The sequence below is a fragment of the Hemibagrus wyckioides genome, linkage group LG12 (genome assembly GCF_019097595.1).
Source record: "Hemibagrus wyckioides isolate EC202008001 linkage group LG12, SWU_Hwy_1.0, whole genome shotgun sequence".
NCBI lineage: Eukaryota > Metazoa > Chordata > Actinopteri > Siluriformes > Bagridae > Hemibagrus > Hemibagrus wyckioides.
In genome coordinates, this window is record NC_080721.1 from 1,855,447 (window position 1) to 1,873,549 (window position 18,103).

Below are 18,103 nucleotides of genomic sequence, written 5' to 3' on the forward strand. Positions count from 1 at the left end.
AAATATCCAGTAGATGGAGATATTACACTGTGGTACTTATATCTACAGCGGGATGATGAGAAATCACGTGGAAAAAAAAGGAGAAAAATCATGCTTAATAAAGAGGTATGCATTTATTTTGTATATATAAGCAAGTATATTAGAAATGTGATTTAATTTCTGACTGCATTTTATTTGGGCATGTCTGTAGACAGATTGTCACGCAGAAGTTTCCACCTCCTTGAGCTTATCCACATGTTGTGGTTTTATAACAGGATACTGAAATGAACTTCGTTTCTATTTACACAAAATAGCACCTAATATTAAACCAGAGGGCAGCACCGTTCTATCCATTTTATCATACATAGATTTTGAGATTAGGGGGTAGAGAGTTTCAGCCCTAAGCAGTGTCCCAAACCTATAACGTGGAGCAGTTCCAAGAACGTGACTGTGCTCAAAACCCAGACCTCTGTTTGATTGAGTGTCTGTGGCAAGCCTTGGCAAGACCGACAGTCTCCATCGAATTGGACAGACCCTGAGCAAAGCACTTCACCTAGTTATGTAGAGACCGACATAATCATATCATATACCCCATTCCAACTGACTGATCACCTTCTCCAAAAATCAACAAATTGTATAATAGTAACTGTAACTGTATACTAGAAATGATCCCTAAACAAATCAGGAAAGAAATCATTTGTGGAAAAACAAAACATAACAAAAAATCTAACCCCCTTTCCTAGCATGTCACGAAAACTTCTAAACTAGCAGCATTCAACCCATTGAATTTCAAACCTTCTCTTAAATTCAGGAGCACCTAAGGAATGAGGAATTACACAGAACTGCTATGCCGATGACACACAGCTAAACCGAATGACAGACACAGGAGTAGATGCTGAGTGACTTTCCGAGAGAAGGTGTCTAGAAGTAACCTTTCTGATTCAGTAGTATCTCTGGATGGCCTTTTAGTTGCTTCATGTGTACGAGTGGTGTGATTATCGACTCCAGTCTCTCATTTGAAGCTCGTGTAGATCGCATTACTCGGATAGCCGTTTTCATTTCAGAACCATCGCTAAGCTAAGAAATGCCGTATAATGTTATTACACGCTGCAGAAATTAGTTTTTATTACCTCTTGCTTGGTCGTGCTCTCTGGATATTACAGTAGATGCATAAACAAGCTCCAGTTAATCCTTACTCCTTACTAAAAACCCCCCATCATATCATCCCCCTTGTTTTATGCACATTACACCGGACCACTTTCTTTACTTCTGGTGGTGGGTTTTATTCCTGTGGTATAACAGGTGTAATCCATTACACTAACAGTGGTTATGACATCTTCCTGTGTTCCTCACACTGTCCGTTCTCTGAGGGGTTGCTCAGCAACGTTGTTTGGTGAGCTTAAGGCATGAAGCTGGCAACAGGGGCTTATTAAATTTCCATGGGTTGAGACACTGCATCCAGCCTATGATTTGATAAAGTATTGAGAATCGCTGAGACACGGCAGAGTGCACTTTGCTCACGTACTCCTCAGCACCAGCAGGACAGCTGCAGGACGATAACGCTGCTTTTCCATGGTGAGTCCTGTAACTGATTCGATTTTTTTTAAACATTTACATCAGACAATGATGCAAAAGGAATTAAGCCAAGAAATGTTATTTTTTAATGCTATTGTGGATGCCATCATCTGGCTACCTAACTGTATTCTAACAGTTATATTGTCATATAAACAAACATATTTATGCATATACATGCAATTTTTCTGCATTCTTTTCTCTCCAAGCTACTGATTTCTTCACAGATTTGCAGCTGTTCACAGATGCTTTGTGAAAGCTGGACTCAACACCATGTTGGTCAGCCAGCTGCTCTTGCCAGTATACATCCTTACCTTCCTGATCGGGCTTCCTGCCAACATCCTTGCATTCTGTACCTTCTGCCGCAAGGTCCACCGCAAACCTGCCCCCATCGACATCCTCCTACTGAACCTGACCATCTCTGACCTCATCTTCCTCACCTTTTTGCCCTTCAAGATGAAAGAGGCTATTGATGACATGATTTGGAAGATGCCAGAATACCTGTGTCCCCTCAGCAGCTTCATGTTCTTCTCTACTATTTACACCAGCACCTTTTTCCTGACAGGAGTTAGCATCGAACGCTATCTGGGCATTGCTTTTCCGATCCAGTACTCTGTTTACCGTCGACCACTCTACGCCGTAATTGCCAGCATGATCTTCTGGCTGGTCGGCACTCTGAACCTCAGCATTGTCTACATTGTGCCATCTTTGCCTTCCAGCAACAGCAGTGATAGTGACAGTTTAAACTGCAGCATGACACCACCTTCAGAAATGAAATGCTACAACAACTTTACCCAAGAGCAACTCAGTATTCTGCTGCCGGTGCGCCTGGAGCTCTTTGTGGTGCTCTTCTGCATTCCTTTCCTTGTCTGTGGCTTCTGCTACATTAATTTCATTCGAATTCTCTCCCAGTTGCCTCACATCAGTCGGCGGCGCAAGCTCAGGGCTATCGGACTGGCCCTCGGGACTCTGCTGGTGTTCGCCGTCTGTTTCGGACCCTATAACGCCTCGCACGTGGTCGGGTTCGTCCGGGCCGAGAGCGAGGACTGGCGAGATCTGGCTTTGATCTCTAGTACGCTAAATGCCTGCCTAGACCCCATTATTTTCTACTTCTCATCCGCAGCAGTACGAAGTGCAATCAGTGGTTTTGTGAAAGGAATGAAGGAGAAGAGTCATGTACTGAAGTGCAGAAAGATTCATTGTTGCCCCATGCTGGTCTCTGAGACTGATAAATATAGAGACAGAGACACACCTCCACTTGACAACCAGAGACATTCCTTAGGACAACTGGAATTAGAAGGCGCTTTATAGCTTGTTGTTTTAACTGCATGACACCTCATGACCTCTTATTACATTATTATATGCTTGATGTTAAATATGCAGCTGCCTGGACACCATCTCATATGTGCAGATATACTGTATCTGTATCAGAGCTGTTCAGGAGCTTTCCAGCCTTCTACTGACTTATCATTCTCTTTGTTTACAAATGACTGCAAAACTGGTGAGTTCCCTAACATTTTTGTTAGAGGTATTGTTCCGTTAGATTTCCTACACCAATGATCTTACGAACTAATGAGCTCTGTTTGATTGCAGCAGCTGTTCAATCAACTTGCCGTGTTTTCTTTATTCAGAATGGTCTTTAACAGAATATAACCTGATACACTGTTGCATGGTGTTTACTGGCAAATATATGGTACATTTGTAAGAACTGGAAGAATTGACTCCAGAAAGTGAGCCAAGAAAATACAACCTTCTACCTGAGAATCTGATTGGTGTGGTCTCTTGACCTACTTATGTAAGTTCGAAATAAACATGACATTATCTGACTGATTTATCCTGAGATTATTGTGGTTATAACAAGGACTTTTTGGAAGGAATTTGGGGAATTTTATTTCAAACGATCAAATTCAATAGACCAAGAAAACACTGATAGGATCAAGCAATTATTTAGTTCAACTTTACATTTCAACAGGAAGCAGGCTGTGGAGCTTATTCCATCTCCCTGGAGAAAAAACGACAAGGAAATCTCTTCTAATTCAATCCATTCTTCATACTTCAGACCAGACCGGACCGGAGATGTACAAATCAATGTCGGCATATTGACGGTTCAATCCTGTTTAAAACTTCACTCTAATTGACTACATTCATTCATCTTCAGTAACTGCTTCATCCTGCTCAAGCTCATGCTGGATCCAGAGCTCTGGAAGTGAAGAAGGGCAAATGTAGCCATGTTCTGAACTATGATCAGCATGTGTACACTTATTTCTTCAATTAATTATACCTAATTTCCAGAAGAACATCATGTTTAATATAAAAACATTGAATAATCTAAAAACATTAAACACTATTACACATGGGTTTTGAACATTTAATTAATGTTGCATCCAAAACCAAATCCAAACGCTCCCACTATAAACACACTGAGTGCCATAAAACAAAGAAAAATTCATTACAATGCGCAAAGCAGCAGCATCCAACAGTTCTGGTTGTATCTATGAACAGTGAAACCCTGTAGTGTTGTCTTTAGGGCAGATTGGCATTAATGAAGACTAAGTGCATCAGCTCAGTGGCGCTAATCCAGTTATAATCAGCCCTGTTCTGGAGAAGATTCTGAAGGGACTGAGTGGCCCTGTTATCACCTTTACCAGTCACGGGAATACAGAAGCTTTGGTCTCACACCAGATACTGGGATCTGTAAGAGTTTAAGGTAGGATATGACTACTAGTACAGCAGCAGCTGCTGGGTTCTTTCTTTAGGTGTCTCTTTGCTCTTTCATCAAAGATCCTCCAACAGAAGATGTTCATGGCTGCACTTGTAGTGCCAATGCTCACTGTTCTTCATCATCATAGCCTCCTAGGGTTGGATCCAGCTGTTTATTGTAAATAAAGTCTCATTTACAAGTACGTTGTTATTAAAGCCCAGCATTTTGAAACACAGGTCCAGTAGGGTGGTTTGTTCTGTGGAACTTTCTTCCCCTAGATGCACACAGTGCTCGAGTAGTACATACACTGGGTTGAGAGCATGGGTGTAGCTTCTAAATCCCACGACCCTCATGATTATGAATGGTTGGAAATGGAAATCCCTTTCAAAAGCCCGTCAACTGCGTTCTATCTTAGTGGGGTTATGGGCATTGAAGCAGTTAAGACTGGAAAGTTCTGATAAACCGGATCAGGAATGTTTATCTGTATATTGATGCTGCTGATTAAGCATTTGTCCAAGTGTGGAACTTTGGCAGGAAACTGCTTTATTTTGATGAAGTCTGATTTAACAATACTTAGTGAAGCATGTACTCAAGTACTGCTCTGTTCCGATCCTGAAATTCCATGTACTATGAAGTCAGATTAATGACAAAATGCCAAAACAGAACTAAACTATCCCAAAAGCCACTGCCATCATATGAGTTCGTTCCTAAAACATCTGCAATTTGTAGCATTGATTTCGTTTGATTTCGGGGTATATTGTATACGTGTGTTTGTACATAATCTTTTGGTGAAGGATGACTTTTTGAACATGAAATGTTTGAATGCAAACATCTGGACTCTATATGATAATATAATTATCCTTTGACATGCTGAGGCTCAGCCTAGTGTATGGGAAACGTGACATAGGGGAACTGTCTTAGAACAAAGAGAACACAAAGAGAGGTGTGTTTATCTTACCTCAGAGTATTTACCCCATTCAATTGTGGTTACTATTATCATGAGCGTAGATGACATTTGGGAAAACATTGTGTTTTACCTGGCCTTTGTGAAGCACATGCATAGAAATACACAATCCTGAACTGAACTGACCATACATGATTTGCCAAAACATACTGAAAAAGAATTGTTTAAAATGATGATTATTATTCTTTAACATTTTTTTTGTTTGTTTGTTTGCTTTTTGGACTTAAATGAACAGCTATGGCATGTAGAGTATCCATTTTGGAGATCAGTCACCTAGTGCATGTGACAGCATTTTGTTAACAGTTTCAAAATTTGGGGTATGAAAATGATGGTGAATTGCTGTGATCCATAGTTTTTGTTTGTTAGACATCATGGCGCCACCTAGTGACTATTTTATGTAGCATTACATGATCTTTGTGTGTTAGTGGGCGGAGTGAGTGATGCAGCAATATTAAAGATATTAAATTTATGCAAATGAGAAGTACAACGATCTTCCACTGGACACTTTTTTCGACATGTAGTATGTAGAATATAGACGCAGGCTAGAAGAGTTTCCAGTTCCCACACTTTTTCATTACTAATAATGAAATTACCAAAGTTTTCATCGACGTTATAGTTTCATCATAGCTATCAGGAAAAGAACGTCAGTTTCCACTAGCATTGATGCTAACTACACTATGTTGCCAAAGGTTCTGGGATGGTTGTCTTTAAATGCACATGAATTTAATATGGAGTTGGCCAGCAATAACAGCTTCAACTCTTCTGGGAAGGCTTTCCACAAGGTTTAGGAGCGTGTTTATGGGAATTTTTGACCGTTCCTTTTTGTGAGGTCAGGCACTGATGTTGGACGAGAGGACTCCGCTCTAATTCAAGATACAATCCCAAAGGTGTTCTATGGGGTTGAGGTCAGGCCAATCAAGTTCCTCCACACCAAACTCACTCATCCATGTCTTTATGGACCTTGCTTTGGTCACTGGTGTGCAGTCATGTTGGAACAGGAAGGGGTCATCCCCAAACTGTTCCCACAAAGAGCATGAAATTGTCCAAAATGTCTTGGTATGAAGCTGAAGCATTAAGAGTTCCTTTCACTGGAACTAAGGGGCCGAGCCCAACCCCTGAACGCAATGATTTAATGCGGTTGTCCCAAAACTTCTGTCAATATAGTGTAGCTCTGAAGATATGAGATGATCTTCATGCCTCATATTTTATATTTTACCATTTTAATTCATTTGCATTACTTGCTTTACAAAATGATAAAATTACTAGATTAGTTACATTTGATTGCTGATAGCATCCTTTTGCTGAAGGGAAATGGTTGTGTTCTTACTTACTATGTTCTTAGTAAAATCATTAGAATATTCTGTTGTGACTGTAACAGCCTTCACTGCCAACATCCTGACCCCCGTTCTTGGTTTGTTCCTCCTCAGACCACTCACTACTGCTGACCAGGAGAACCCTATAAACCTTGCAGAAGCTCTGATCCAGTCATCTATCTACAATGATGACACTCGTGATAGTTGCTCAGGTCTTCACACCTGCTCATTTCTCTCTTATCCAACACGTTGATTATGTCTGTTTGCTTACCGTCTAATATATCCCAGACCTTGACAACACAGCGGCTATGATATAACCAACACTTCATCTCTGAGTGGTCATAATGTTTGGCTTAATATTTAGCAGTTCTAACTTCTGATCGCTCGTGATCAGAGCTCAGTAACCAGACTTCAGAAGTGGCTTTGAACTTCATTTTAGCTGGAAGGAATTTTTGTTAACTCTACAATGAAAATTGAAATTATGCTGATGCTCAAAAGCTCCTGATTACACAACTGCACTCGATAATATACAGTTACAGAAAGGAAGTGATTTATAATCACTCTCTCTGGTGTCACCCAGATAAAGACGAGGTTCCCTTTTGAGTCTGGTTCCTCTTCCTCATATCGCCTCATGGAGTTATTCCTCACCACTGTTGCCTCTAGCTTGCTTATTACTGATAAACGTTATATAATAAAATGTTTAACTTTACAATTTTATTCTCACTTTTTATTTCTTTAAAAGTTGCTTTGCAACAACGTTCATCGTTAACAGCGCTATACAAATAAAACTGAATTAAATGAATATAGTAAAAGGTAGCAAGAAGGTGGCATTTTGTCAGCTATCTGGCGTTGGATTGTCTAGGGCAAAGGTGTCAAACCGGATCCACAAAGGGCCGTGTGGGTGCAGGTTTTCATTCCAACCGAGCAGAAGCCAAACCTGAGTCTACTGAAAGCCAAGATCAGTTGAATAAACAGGTGGAATCAGGCGTAGCTTCTGCTCGGTTGGAATGAAAACCTGCACCCACACGGCCCTTTGTGGATCCGGTTTGACACCCATGCTCTAGAGTATTAATTAGGGCTGAGTGGTGCAGCTTCCTGGTAAAATAGATACTGTCCTGCTCTAAAAGGCTAGACAAGCCCTCAAACGTAGCACAGTTGTCAATAAAGCCCAAGTTTCCACATTAATCATCCAGCAGTTCAGAGACCATCACGGTGTCACACTGAGATGATGCCATATTCACTCATTTACACACATCTGCAACATCCAACACTGCGGCTCTCCACATACAGCACATTAGTCTAGCTCCTTAAACCCTAACTAATTTCAAGTGTTGTAGAACAGAGTCTTCTTTATCAAGAACAATCTCAAGCATCTTCTCAAAAAACGTGACAAACTGATTAGACATGCAAGATGCTGAGAAATGCTGTGTAAGCATGCGTGTGTTAGGGTCTATTACAATCTACTCCAGTCTGAACGGCTACTACTCTACACTATTACTCATGACAGAAATCAGCTGCCTAAACATCCTGGACATGGTCAAGGAAAGCCGTGCCAAAATAATAAGGATAGTAGTTGGGTTAGAGTCTCTTCCAAGCGGGGGATTTTGGGCAAATCCGATGAGAATAGTCTCTTTATTTGTCGTATTTAAGCAAAGAACGTTCTTTGAAAAATTGTGGTGGGTAAAAAAAAATATGTGGAAGCAGGAAAATAAAAAATAAAAACAGGAAGTGCATCAGCAGAACGTCTTTCGGTTTTATACTGGAAAAAGACTAAAGGTTAAGTCCTAGCAGTGAATAAAATGTGAATTAATGGGGCATGTAAGTCAACAGACATTCGGGACAAATACAGAACAGAGAGCTGAAAGGTGTCAATGCAAAAAAACAAAACAAAAAACAAAAAAAAACAACCAAACTGTGTGCTCCAAAAATGTCTAGAAAATAAAAATGTTGAATTAGTTACATTGCAATGTAAACGACGGTTTCCACTAAATTTATTAATCTCTATGTTACCACGGCAAAGCAATATTGCAAATTTTAAGGCAGGTACAGGTGGGGGAGGTGGTTATTGGGAAGCATGTTCAAGTAGGTTAGGATTTCCTCCTACTTGAGACCATCAGTTATCATCTGTTCAGTACATTGATCTTGGGGGTTTGGTTTTGATACAGTACGTGTCTGAATCCTCAAGTCTGCTCGAGCCACTCTCGATATGATGTTACATGTAGACAGATTAAAGGACTTCTTGTTGAGAAAATGGTGGTATGGTATGGGAAGCGGTTGATGTGGAGCGTTCCTGCTCCACTGTAGTTCCTCTGTCAACCCTGAGCTTTTTAAACATGATTTGCTTCATTAAATTCTGAATCAGAATTGCTCAGTACATCAATACCTCAGCCACAACTTTGATATATCTAATGAACATCATCTTGCTTCGAAGACTAAACCTTAACTGGACCAAGGAACAAAGGAAATTTGCTCTGATTAACTGCGAAGCTTCTTAAATGTGAAAGACAAACTGGCTTGATTGTGTTCAAGCATCGAAACAAAAGGTTTCATATCCCTGTTGTGTACTTCTCTGTGCGCTAATAAATAATGCAGACAAAACAATACAACATACTGAAGACAGCAGTAATAATTACGAAGAAATACCGAGAGGGGTGTGTTGGGGGGGGGTGTGCGGGCGTTGGGGACAGGAAAAACCACCACAAGTTTAAACAAAATGTGATCATGAGGCATTGTTGAGAATTTTCAATTCATCATCATTCAAAAACTCAAAAAAAAAAAAAGAAAAGAAAAGAAAAAAGACAAGTTAGTCCAATGCAAGCCCATTTACGTCACATATTGGGGTTCGTCTCAGTTTGTTGCCGCGTCCGTGTAGGTCAAGCTCTCACAGGTGGAACAGTAGATGTGCTTTTTAACTATTGTTCAATAGTTTCTCTGATAACTTCTGTTAATATCAGATCAGCCATTATTATTCTATTGGGTTAACAAACATCTCAAGTCTGTGAGGTGGTTTTGTGGAGGTGTGTGTATTCCGTAATGTGTGTGACTGTCCGTCACTGCGAAATGGTTTCTCCACTGATTTCAAGGCCATGCTGTTGGAGTTGGGCTCTGAGCAGTGCATTGTCATTCTTCAGGTCTTCTATCTGTGGCAGAACGAAACGGAAACGATCGTTACAGGCTAACGCTGGACTTTTTCTGTGCTTTCTTCTTTTTAAATTCTTTGAGTTGTTTGTTGTGATTACCTGCTGTCTTAAGAGCTCATTATCCACCTGTATTCTCTCCACCTCTTTAAAACTCTCTTGCAGCCTCTGGTTGCTCTGCCTGAGCTCTCTGATGTAATCACATGCTTTAGACAGAATGCCTCCTTTGCTCTAGAAGAAAGACAGTATTAAAAAATAAAATAAAAGATGGTACACGGAGACTCTAAAAACGATACTTCCTAACGTTTGTGTGTACATACTGCTCCAGTTTTGGTGTTGTCCATGTTGCAGTCTGGGATGATTTTGGACAGTGTGACTATCCAGTTGTTGATTTTGTCTCTTCTTCTTCTTTCCACTGCAACACAAGTGGTTAAAACTAAAGGTTAAAAAGTCAGAACTATTCACATACCCAGGGATGAGTCCATATTTCCCAAATATTTAATTTTCACAGGAGTAGAAATAGGCTGGACAACTGGAGTTTGTTGTCTAGCAGATGGTGTGTAGCTGCCTGTATTGTGTGTATTTTTGTTCACTACACAGCTGGATCTGGCATCATCACTGTTCTCATCGAAATATTATTGTGTCATTGTGTAGTACTTTCATGGTGCCTCCTGATTAAATGTGGAATATAATGGATATAGTGATTTCTACACATCCACACACACTACAATGGATAAAGGCTTAATATTCTCTCCTGCACATCTGGATGGCACTTTGAATATTCAAAATATCCTAATAATGGCTTGAAAAAAATTTTGCCTTCAGTGCACCCAGTACAAAACGTAAGAAGAACCTAATGTAGATTGGGGAGATTTGTATTTAAAAAATAAATAAAATAAATAAGAGGAGAGATCCAGGATCTGGAGCTCATTTTTGTGTAAAAGCCAGAGAAAACCATTCATTTTGTAAAATTCTGGCTTTTGATTTTATTGTGTGTGTATATATATATATATATATGTTTATGATAATAATGGCCATGTCTGTCTTTATATCAGGCAATAAATATATTTATTCAGAGACTAGCAGGTTATTCAGACGTCCTGCTTATATGGTATTCAATTTATATTTATTCATATAATTTATTTTATATAAAAAGCACAAATACTTTTAGGTTATTAGAAATAATTGTTAAGATAAATTTTTTTGTCAAATAACCTTTAGTGGTTTTGTATTATTATTATTATTATTTTTTTTAATGGATTAAAAAATGTCGTCTTCTGATTTTATTTTCCTCTACATCATGGTTTCCTCTACATCTACTCAGGTTAGAAAGATTTCACCCAGATTTAATTTTCCTTTAGCTGACAGGGAACATAAAGCAAAAGCCCTGGCCATATCTGCATTCACTACCTAATCTACTTATGGAAAAATGACATTAGTTTATGATGGGAAAGGTATAATCAGTTTGGCCCGCATCCATGTCAGCCTCTAGGCTTATCACCTTGGGTAAATGTCACTTGGGACGTTTAAACAGTAGCCTCATCACCGTCTCTTCATGGCAATGATCACTGTTTGCTCTTAAATCGTGGGGAAATGATCACTGATTACTTCAGTGCACACCACCTTCGTTAAACTGGTTCTTTAATCAATGTGTTCTTTGAGGAAACGTAGCTTAGGCAAGATTATAAATAAATAAATAAATTGGGGGGAAAAAACATTTAAGGGAAATATATGTTTATGCTTTCCTAACATGAGTAAAAGTAAAAGGTAATTAAAGGATGGAGTTGTTGTAAGTCTCTTTATTGTTTTTACTAACCTTCATTGTGTTGCGCTCTCCTCCTCTCATCTCGCGGTGCTCTCGGGCCGTCCATCTTCCTGTTTGGAGAGGGAAGGAAATTAAACACAGATGAAGGAGCTGGATGAAAAATCCACAATCACACTGAAGACACTAGATAAACACCGTAAATAATAGACCGTAGATAACCACACATACCATTATGACCACCTGCCTAATATTGTGTTGGTCCTCCTTTTGCTGCCAAAACAGCCCTGACCCGTCCTGCACTGTGTATTCTGACCCCTTTCTATCAGAACCAGCATTAACTTCTTCAGCAGTTTGAGCAACAGTAGCTCGTCTGCTGGATCGGCTCACACGGGCCAGCCTTCGCTCCCCACGTGCATCAATGAGCCTTGACCCTTGACCCTGTCGCCGGTCCACTTTTGATAGATACTGACCACTGCAGACCGGGAACACCCCACAAGAGCTGCAGTATATCACACCCACTAACAGGTGCCATGATTGAGGTCTCCTCGATCATCCGTCTTATTCACTTCACCTCTCACTGCCCAGAATGTTATGCCTGACCGGTGTATCGCCATTCTGTGCAGTAAGCTGAAGTGCCAATACTTTTCTAACAAGAAAATCCTAAGTAGACAGAGATCAAGAAAATATGTTTTGCTACAAAAATCAGTAGTATACGTTGTTGGAATGATGCCATAATAACATCAGGATTGATTCTGAAACTGAGGAAATGTTTGGATTTAAAAGCAAACAGAAACAGTGTTTATGTAGAAGTGTATAAGATTATAACGAGTCTTATGAATTCACTGTACATGTAGGTCCAGTCTGCAGTCCAGTGCATATCTGCAATATGCTGCACAAAATAAACCATGTGCTGAAAGATGTTTCCCTTTCTCCTGCCCTCTCTACTTTTTGCTGTTTATATTATTTTGAGGTTACACAGAAAGAAAGTTAATAACAGCTTTTTTATTATAAGACCTATAATTCTCTCTGTTAAAAGCTTTTATCCTAGCCATGCTAGAATCGATTTCGTTTTATGAGAAAATGTGATCAAAAAATACCACAGTGAGTCTGGAATCAGCAGCATTGAGTAATGTTCTATAGTAATTGGAATTAGACAATAGTAAATGATATTAATAAGAAAGACATTATGATTAGTGCAGCACTTGTTCCTTTAACAACAACTCATTTACGCAGATAAACAGAGAGGATGAAGCCACATAACCTATACCTAATTATAAATGGATTAAAAAAGATGTTCAGGAGATATTTATATAAGATTATGGAGATTAGTTTCTGTTACTCATTAGTCTTTCCCTCAGCAGGATTTTTCCTCCTTTCTCTGGATCATTAAATAAAAACTACAGTGTACTGGTTTGGTTACGTGTCTGAATTGGGGAGCGAGTTAAATGATTTCTCGTGTAACGCTAACTTTTTAGTGTGCGAGTTAGCTAACTGGTAGCTAACGAGCAGAGATTAAACAAAGGAAACTGTTTGTCTCATCTCCCTTTCTACAGTTCCCAGAAGCACTGGGTTTTCTATCAGATGTAGGTGTAGATGACCTCAACCGGAGGTCATCCTGTCACATCGTGAGCGTGCACGGTCAGTCAGATAAATTGGGATTTTGACCATCCTTTAAAAACAAACTAACAAAACCTGATAATTAGCACTTGTAAAGTGGTCAGGGAAATCTTTCTGCCTCTACCTAAGCTCCGCCCACAAAAAAACCATCACATTGTTTACTAACAGAAAAAGGGTCTATAAGAGGAATTTGTTTATCTGTATTATTTTAGCGGTTGTGGTTAAAGGAATCCTGAAAGTCCGAGGTGCCTCTGCTTCCTGCGCACTTGACGTGGCCTATTTATTAAAATGTGAAGTGTTTGTGGTTTATAAGTAAGCGGTCAATTTCATTAAACTGTTTTATTACTAGAGAGTTGTTTTTTCTTCCAGCGCTATCTACCCTGACTCAGGGTCAGAGACGATGCAAAAACCATTTAACTTTGTGCTCTGTGTTTTAATCTCGGCAACTCACATGAACTGGTTGAACATGAACACACCTAATACTGGTTCTGGACTGAATATAGAAGTCGTCCTGTTTGCTAGGTCATATTTTTGTGCTTAAAGCATCAATAAGAAAACAAGGTACAACACAAGTCATTTTTTTAACTTGACTTTTCTTTAATATCTAGCTGCTGCACGCAAATAATTGAGACGGTTTAAACTAGTTAAGCTTTCAGTGGAAAGATAAAGAGTGAATCGTCCAGCCTGTATGACGGAGGGTGAGGATGATAAGCTATGGCTCATACTCACGTGGAATAAGTGTGTGTGCGAGGGGCAATGGTCCTTGGTGTGCCTGGCTGTAACACATCTGGAGGACTCATCATCACGTAAAACTGACCTGGGTGCAGATGGAAAGGGAAACATTTAAAGCCTGTAAAATTGACTGTAAAGACTGTAAAAAGTCATTTAAAAATTTTCTATACTGGCATGAGTGAGCATTTTGTTTTGTGAGACATGTATTTCTGTTCATTCAGCATCTAATACTAAAGCAAAAAAATCCTTCAGTAAATGTAATGTATTTAACTAAAAACAACCTTGTTTCTAAGGAAAGACATGCAACAGTGGAATCACATCTGCTAGAGGGATCGAACAACCTCTACTTTTCTGCTTAATATAACAAGAAACATGTTAGTTATTACTATATCAGGCGATAATGGTCACTATACACTATATTGCCAAAAGTATTCGCTCATCTGCCTTGACTCACATATGAACTTAAGTGACATCCCATTCCTAATCCATAGGGTTCAATATGACGTCAGTCCACCCTTTGCAGCTATAACAGCTTCAACTCTTCTGGGAAGGCTGTCCACAAGGTTTAGGAGTGTGTTTATGGGAATTTTTGACCATTCTTCCAGAAGCGCGTTTGTGAGGTCACACACTGATGTTGGACGAGAAGGTCTGGCTCTCAGTCTCCGCTCTAATTCATCCCAAAGGTGTTCTATCGGGTTGAGGTCAGGACTCTGTGCAGGCCAGTCAAGTTCCTCCACACCAGACTCTGTCATCCATGTCTTTATGGACCTTGCTTTGGTCACTGGTGCACAGTCATGTTGGAAGAGGAAGGGGCCAGCTCCAAACTGTTCCCACAAAGTTGGGAGCATGGAATTGTCCAAAATGTCTTGGTATGCTGAAGCATTCAGAGTTCCTTTCACTGGAGCTAAGGGGCCAAGCCCAGCTCCTGAAAAACAACCCCACACCATAATCCCCCCTCCACCAAACTTTACACTTGGCACAATGCAGTCAGACAAGTACCGTTCTCCTGGCAACCGCCAAACCCAGACTCGTCCATCAGATTGCCAGATGGAGAAGCGCGATTCGTCACTCCAGAGAACGTGTCTCCACTGCTCTAGAGTCCAGTGGCGGCGTGCTTTACACCACTGCATCCGACGCTTTGCATTGCACTTGGTGATGTATGACTTGGATGCAGCTGCTCGGCCATGGAAACCCATTCCATGAAGCTCTCTGCGCACTGTTCTTGAGCTAATCTGAAGGCCACATGAAGTTTGGAGGTCTGTAGCGATCGACTCTGCAGAAAGTTGGCGACCTCTTCGCACTATGCGCCTCAGCATCCGCTGACCCCGCTCCGTCAGTTTACGTGGCCTACCACTTCGTGGCTGAGTTGCTGTCGTTCCCAAACACTTCCACTTTCTTATAATACAGCTGACAGTTGACTGTGGAATATTTAGGAGCGAGGAAATTTCACGACTGGATTTGTTGCACAGGTGGCATCCTATCACAGTTCCACGCTGGAATTCACTGAGCTCCTGAGAGCGACCCATTCTTTCACAAATGTTTGTAAAAACAGTCTGCATGCCTAGGTGCTTGATTTTATACACCTGTGGCCATGGAAGTGATTGGAACACCTGATTCTGATTATTTGGATGGGTGAGCGAATACTTTTGGCAATATAGTGTATATAAAGACAGAATCATCAGTGACTGTTGTATTATTGTACTGCATCTAGTGCATGTTCAAGCATAAAATATAAAAGGTAAAATAAAACTGTATATGCATTAATTTAAAAACAACAATAAACAGTGTAAATGTGTTTACAGTACTGTTTATTCAGGAGATTACTGACTGGCATTTAACAACAACAAAAAATAAATAAAAATCAACCTTCCAAAATGACCAGACCAGAATTACAGTAAATAATAAAAGCCTGAATTCATTCTGTTGTGAACGGAATTAAACTCTGGGGTAAGGGAGAACCCGAGAGATGGATTTGCCGTGTGAACAAACCTGCTGCTGGTGCAAGAGTGGCATCAGCGGCCGCCTGCACTGAAACTGCTGTTGCTGTACCATCGCTGACGGTAGCAGCCGGGAAGTAAGCGAAACGCGTCTCACCCCCGACCGTCTCACCTGCCGGACTGCCTCCATTACTGAAAGGGTTCTGGATAACAGCCTTAATAAATACATAATGCAGAAGAGGAAAAAAAAGAAACAAAGTTACTGTAAGTGCTGAAAGTTGCATGAGAACAAACATGCATACATACAGAATAAAAGGTTTAAAAAAAGGCATTGTGTGTTGTCTTTTATGATAGAATTATAGAATAAAAGAATCAGATGACCCCATATCTCCATCCACACTACCTGTGCAACTGCCTGCTGGGCTCCAGCAAAGGCGGCAGTGGACACGACACTGACCGCAGCTCCACCATCTCCGGCTGTTTCCAAGTGGTCTTCTGTTACCTGGACGACGCGATATGTCACCTACAGATGACGCACAAATAAATAAAAGTAAAAAAACACACCATAAACTGTTCAAATATCATTAAGAACCTCCTAACTACTTTTATGGCAAGAACACTACAGCTTATGTGAGCTATAGTACAAGGGTTGGAAGTGAAAGTGAAATGGTGGCAAGCCAGTGATGGTTTGAGCTGTAAAATTATTCCCTAGGCCCAGTACTTGTGTTAGATGGGCACATCACTGGAGGTCCATGTGCACCCAGTGGTTCAAACGCTGTACCCTGAAGCTGATGCTGTGTGTCAGGATAATAATGAACCAACACTCACAGTAAGACTGGTGACAGAGTGGGTTGATGAACATGAAAGTGAAGCTGAACATCTCCAAAGGCCTGCAAAATCACCAGATCTGAGCCACTTTGGGGTGTTTCGGAGGAGACCATATTTAATGACCACTAAAGATTTCAGCCTACATAGATAATTAACGCCAATTTGCAGCACAGCAGATCAAACGATACACTATCTCTGATCTACAATGGGAAATGGGAACAGTCCAGAAAACACTCACAAAAGATTAAAGCGACATGAAGATCTTCCCCCAGGGACAGCAAATGGTTCTAGAGTACAAGGTTTGACCTGACCCCATCCTGACCCCTGTAAAACTCACCCCTCCCACCAAAGGGGTCAAAAGTCATGCTGACCTGCCCACTGCTGTTTTCTGTGCGGAACTGGTACTGGACATTGTCAGCAAATACTGCGGCTGGCTGGGTGCTCGCTATGGTAACCGCCGCTGGTTCCTCCGCCCCTACTCCCTCTCCTGAGACACAAACACACAGGTTAGGTCATCTTTTCAACAGTACATGAGATTTCTGAAACACTTGATGAATATACAAACAAATAAATCCTGTTGAAATAAATCAAACAGAGACCCGAGCGGCGTTCATATGCACGTTGTGTACACTTGCTAACGGTTTTATGAGCACAGAGAGGTGATGAGAAACATGTCAATTACAGGAATTAGCCAGGCTTACCTTCCTGCAGCTGAACAACCTCCTCAGTTTCCTGTTTCTCGTGACTGAAACCGAACAAACAAAAGGCAGAAAAATATCAGAAAAAAGCTTCATGTAAGGAGGATGATTTTATATTATTGCAGCACAGTATCTATTACGACATAAACTATACAACATATGCAAATTATAAATAAAAACCTGTGAGAATTCGACATCTATATACGTGTAAATTAAAAATAGAAATAAAGACATTTAAATATAATTTTGACATCAATACTGACATAATAGACTATACCAAGCAAATATATATATATACATATATACACACACACACACACACATATATATATATATACACACACACACACATATATATATATATATACACACACACACACACATATATATACACATAAATACATATATATGTAGCCAGTTTCAACCATGATAATTCACTAGTATGGCATGACTTACAAAAGAATATGTGAAAACATTTTAAAAATAATAATAATAATAATAATAATAATAATAATAATAATAATTAATAATGAAAAGCAGGAACGCTCATTTCAGGAAACAACCCAGAATTATAGTGATTTTATTATTAAATGTATTATAACTTTAAAACTTGCGGTGTGATGGAGATACAGGGGTTGGTGCTGGTTCCTGTACCAAGAGTACCACTACTTCCGAGTTATGAAATGAATTTATTTATTTATATATAAATTAAATAGCGTTATGAACACATTTGTTACCATTGACTTTATGCTAGTGAACGCCCCCTCTCTAAGACACAAACTGACGTCCGTTGCGACTTAAAATAAAGAAATAAAACTCATCAAAGTGTGTTTACACCATGTTATATTAGTGCAACGTGT

The 18,103-nt window shown here is 40.0% G+C and overlaps 2 protein-coding genes across 3 annotated transcripts in view; one reads left to right on the forward strand and one right to left on the reverse strand.

Annotated features, from left to right (window-relative positions):
- Positions 1-1,257: 1,257 nt before the first annotated feature.
- Positions 1,258-7,299, forward strand: LOC131362848 (free fatty acid receptor 2-like). 2 transcript variants are annotated; one of them, XM_058405143.1, is made up of 2 exons: positions 1,258-1,554; positions 1,761-7,299. In XM_058405143.1, the coding sequence occupies exon 2, from the start codon at positions 1,825-1,827 to the stop codon at positions 2,860-2,862; it is 1,038 nt and encodes a 345-aa protein (XP_058261126.1). In that variant the 5' UTR covers positions 1,258-1,554; positions 1,761-1,824; the 3' UTR covers positions 2,863-7,299. The 2 variants fall into 2 exon arrangements, with proteins under 2 accessions (XP_058261126.1, XP_058261127.1); XM_058405144.1 differs by having other exon boundaries at positions 1,779-7,299.
- Positions 7,300-8,262: 963 nt separating this feature from the next.
- usf2 (upstream transcription factor 2, c-fos interacting) overlaps positions 8,263-18,103 on the reverse strand; it is an 11,325-nt gene continuing 1,484 nt past the window's right edge. Inside the window, 9 exon segments of the mRNA XM_058405141.1 lie at positions 8,263-9,669; positions 9,769-9,897; positions 9,987-10,081; positions 11,483-11,541; positions 13,778-13,865; positions 15,770-15,932; positions 16,121-16,240; positions 16,917-17,032; positions 17,247-17,290. Of these exon segments, the coding sequence (XP_058261124.1) occupies positions 9,580-9,669; positions 9,769-9,897; positions 9,987-10,081; positions 11,483-11,541; positions 13,778-13,865; positions 15,770-15,932; positions 16,121-16,240; positions 16,917-17,032; positions 17,247-17,290 (904 nt within the window). The 3' untranslated portion in view covers positions 8,263-9,579.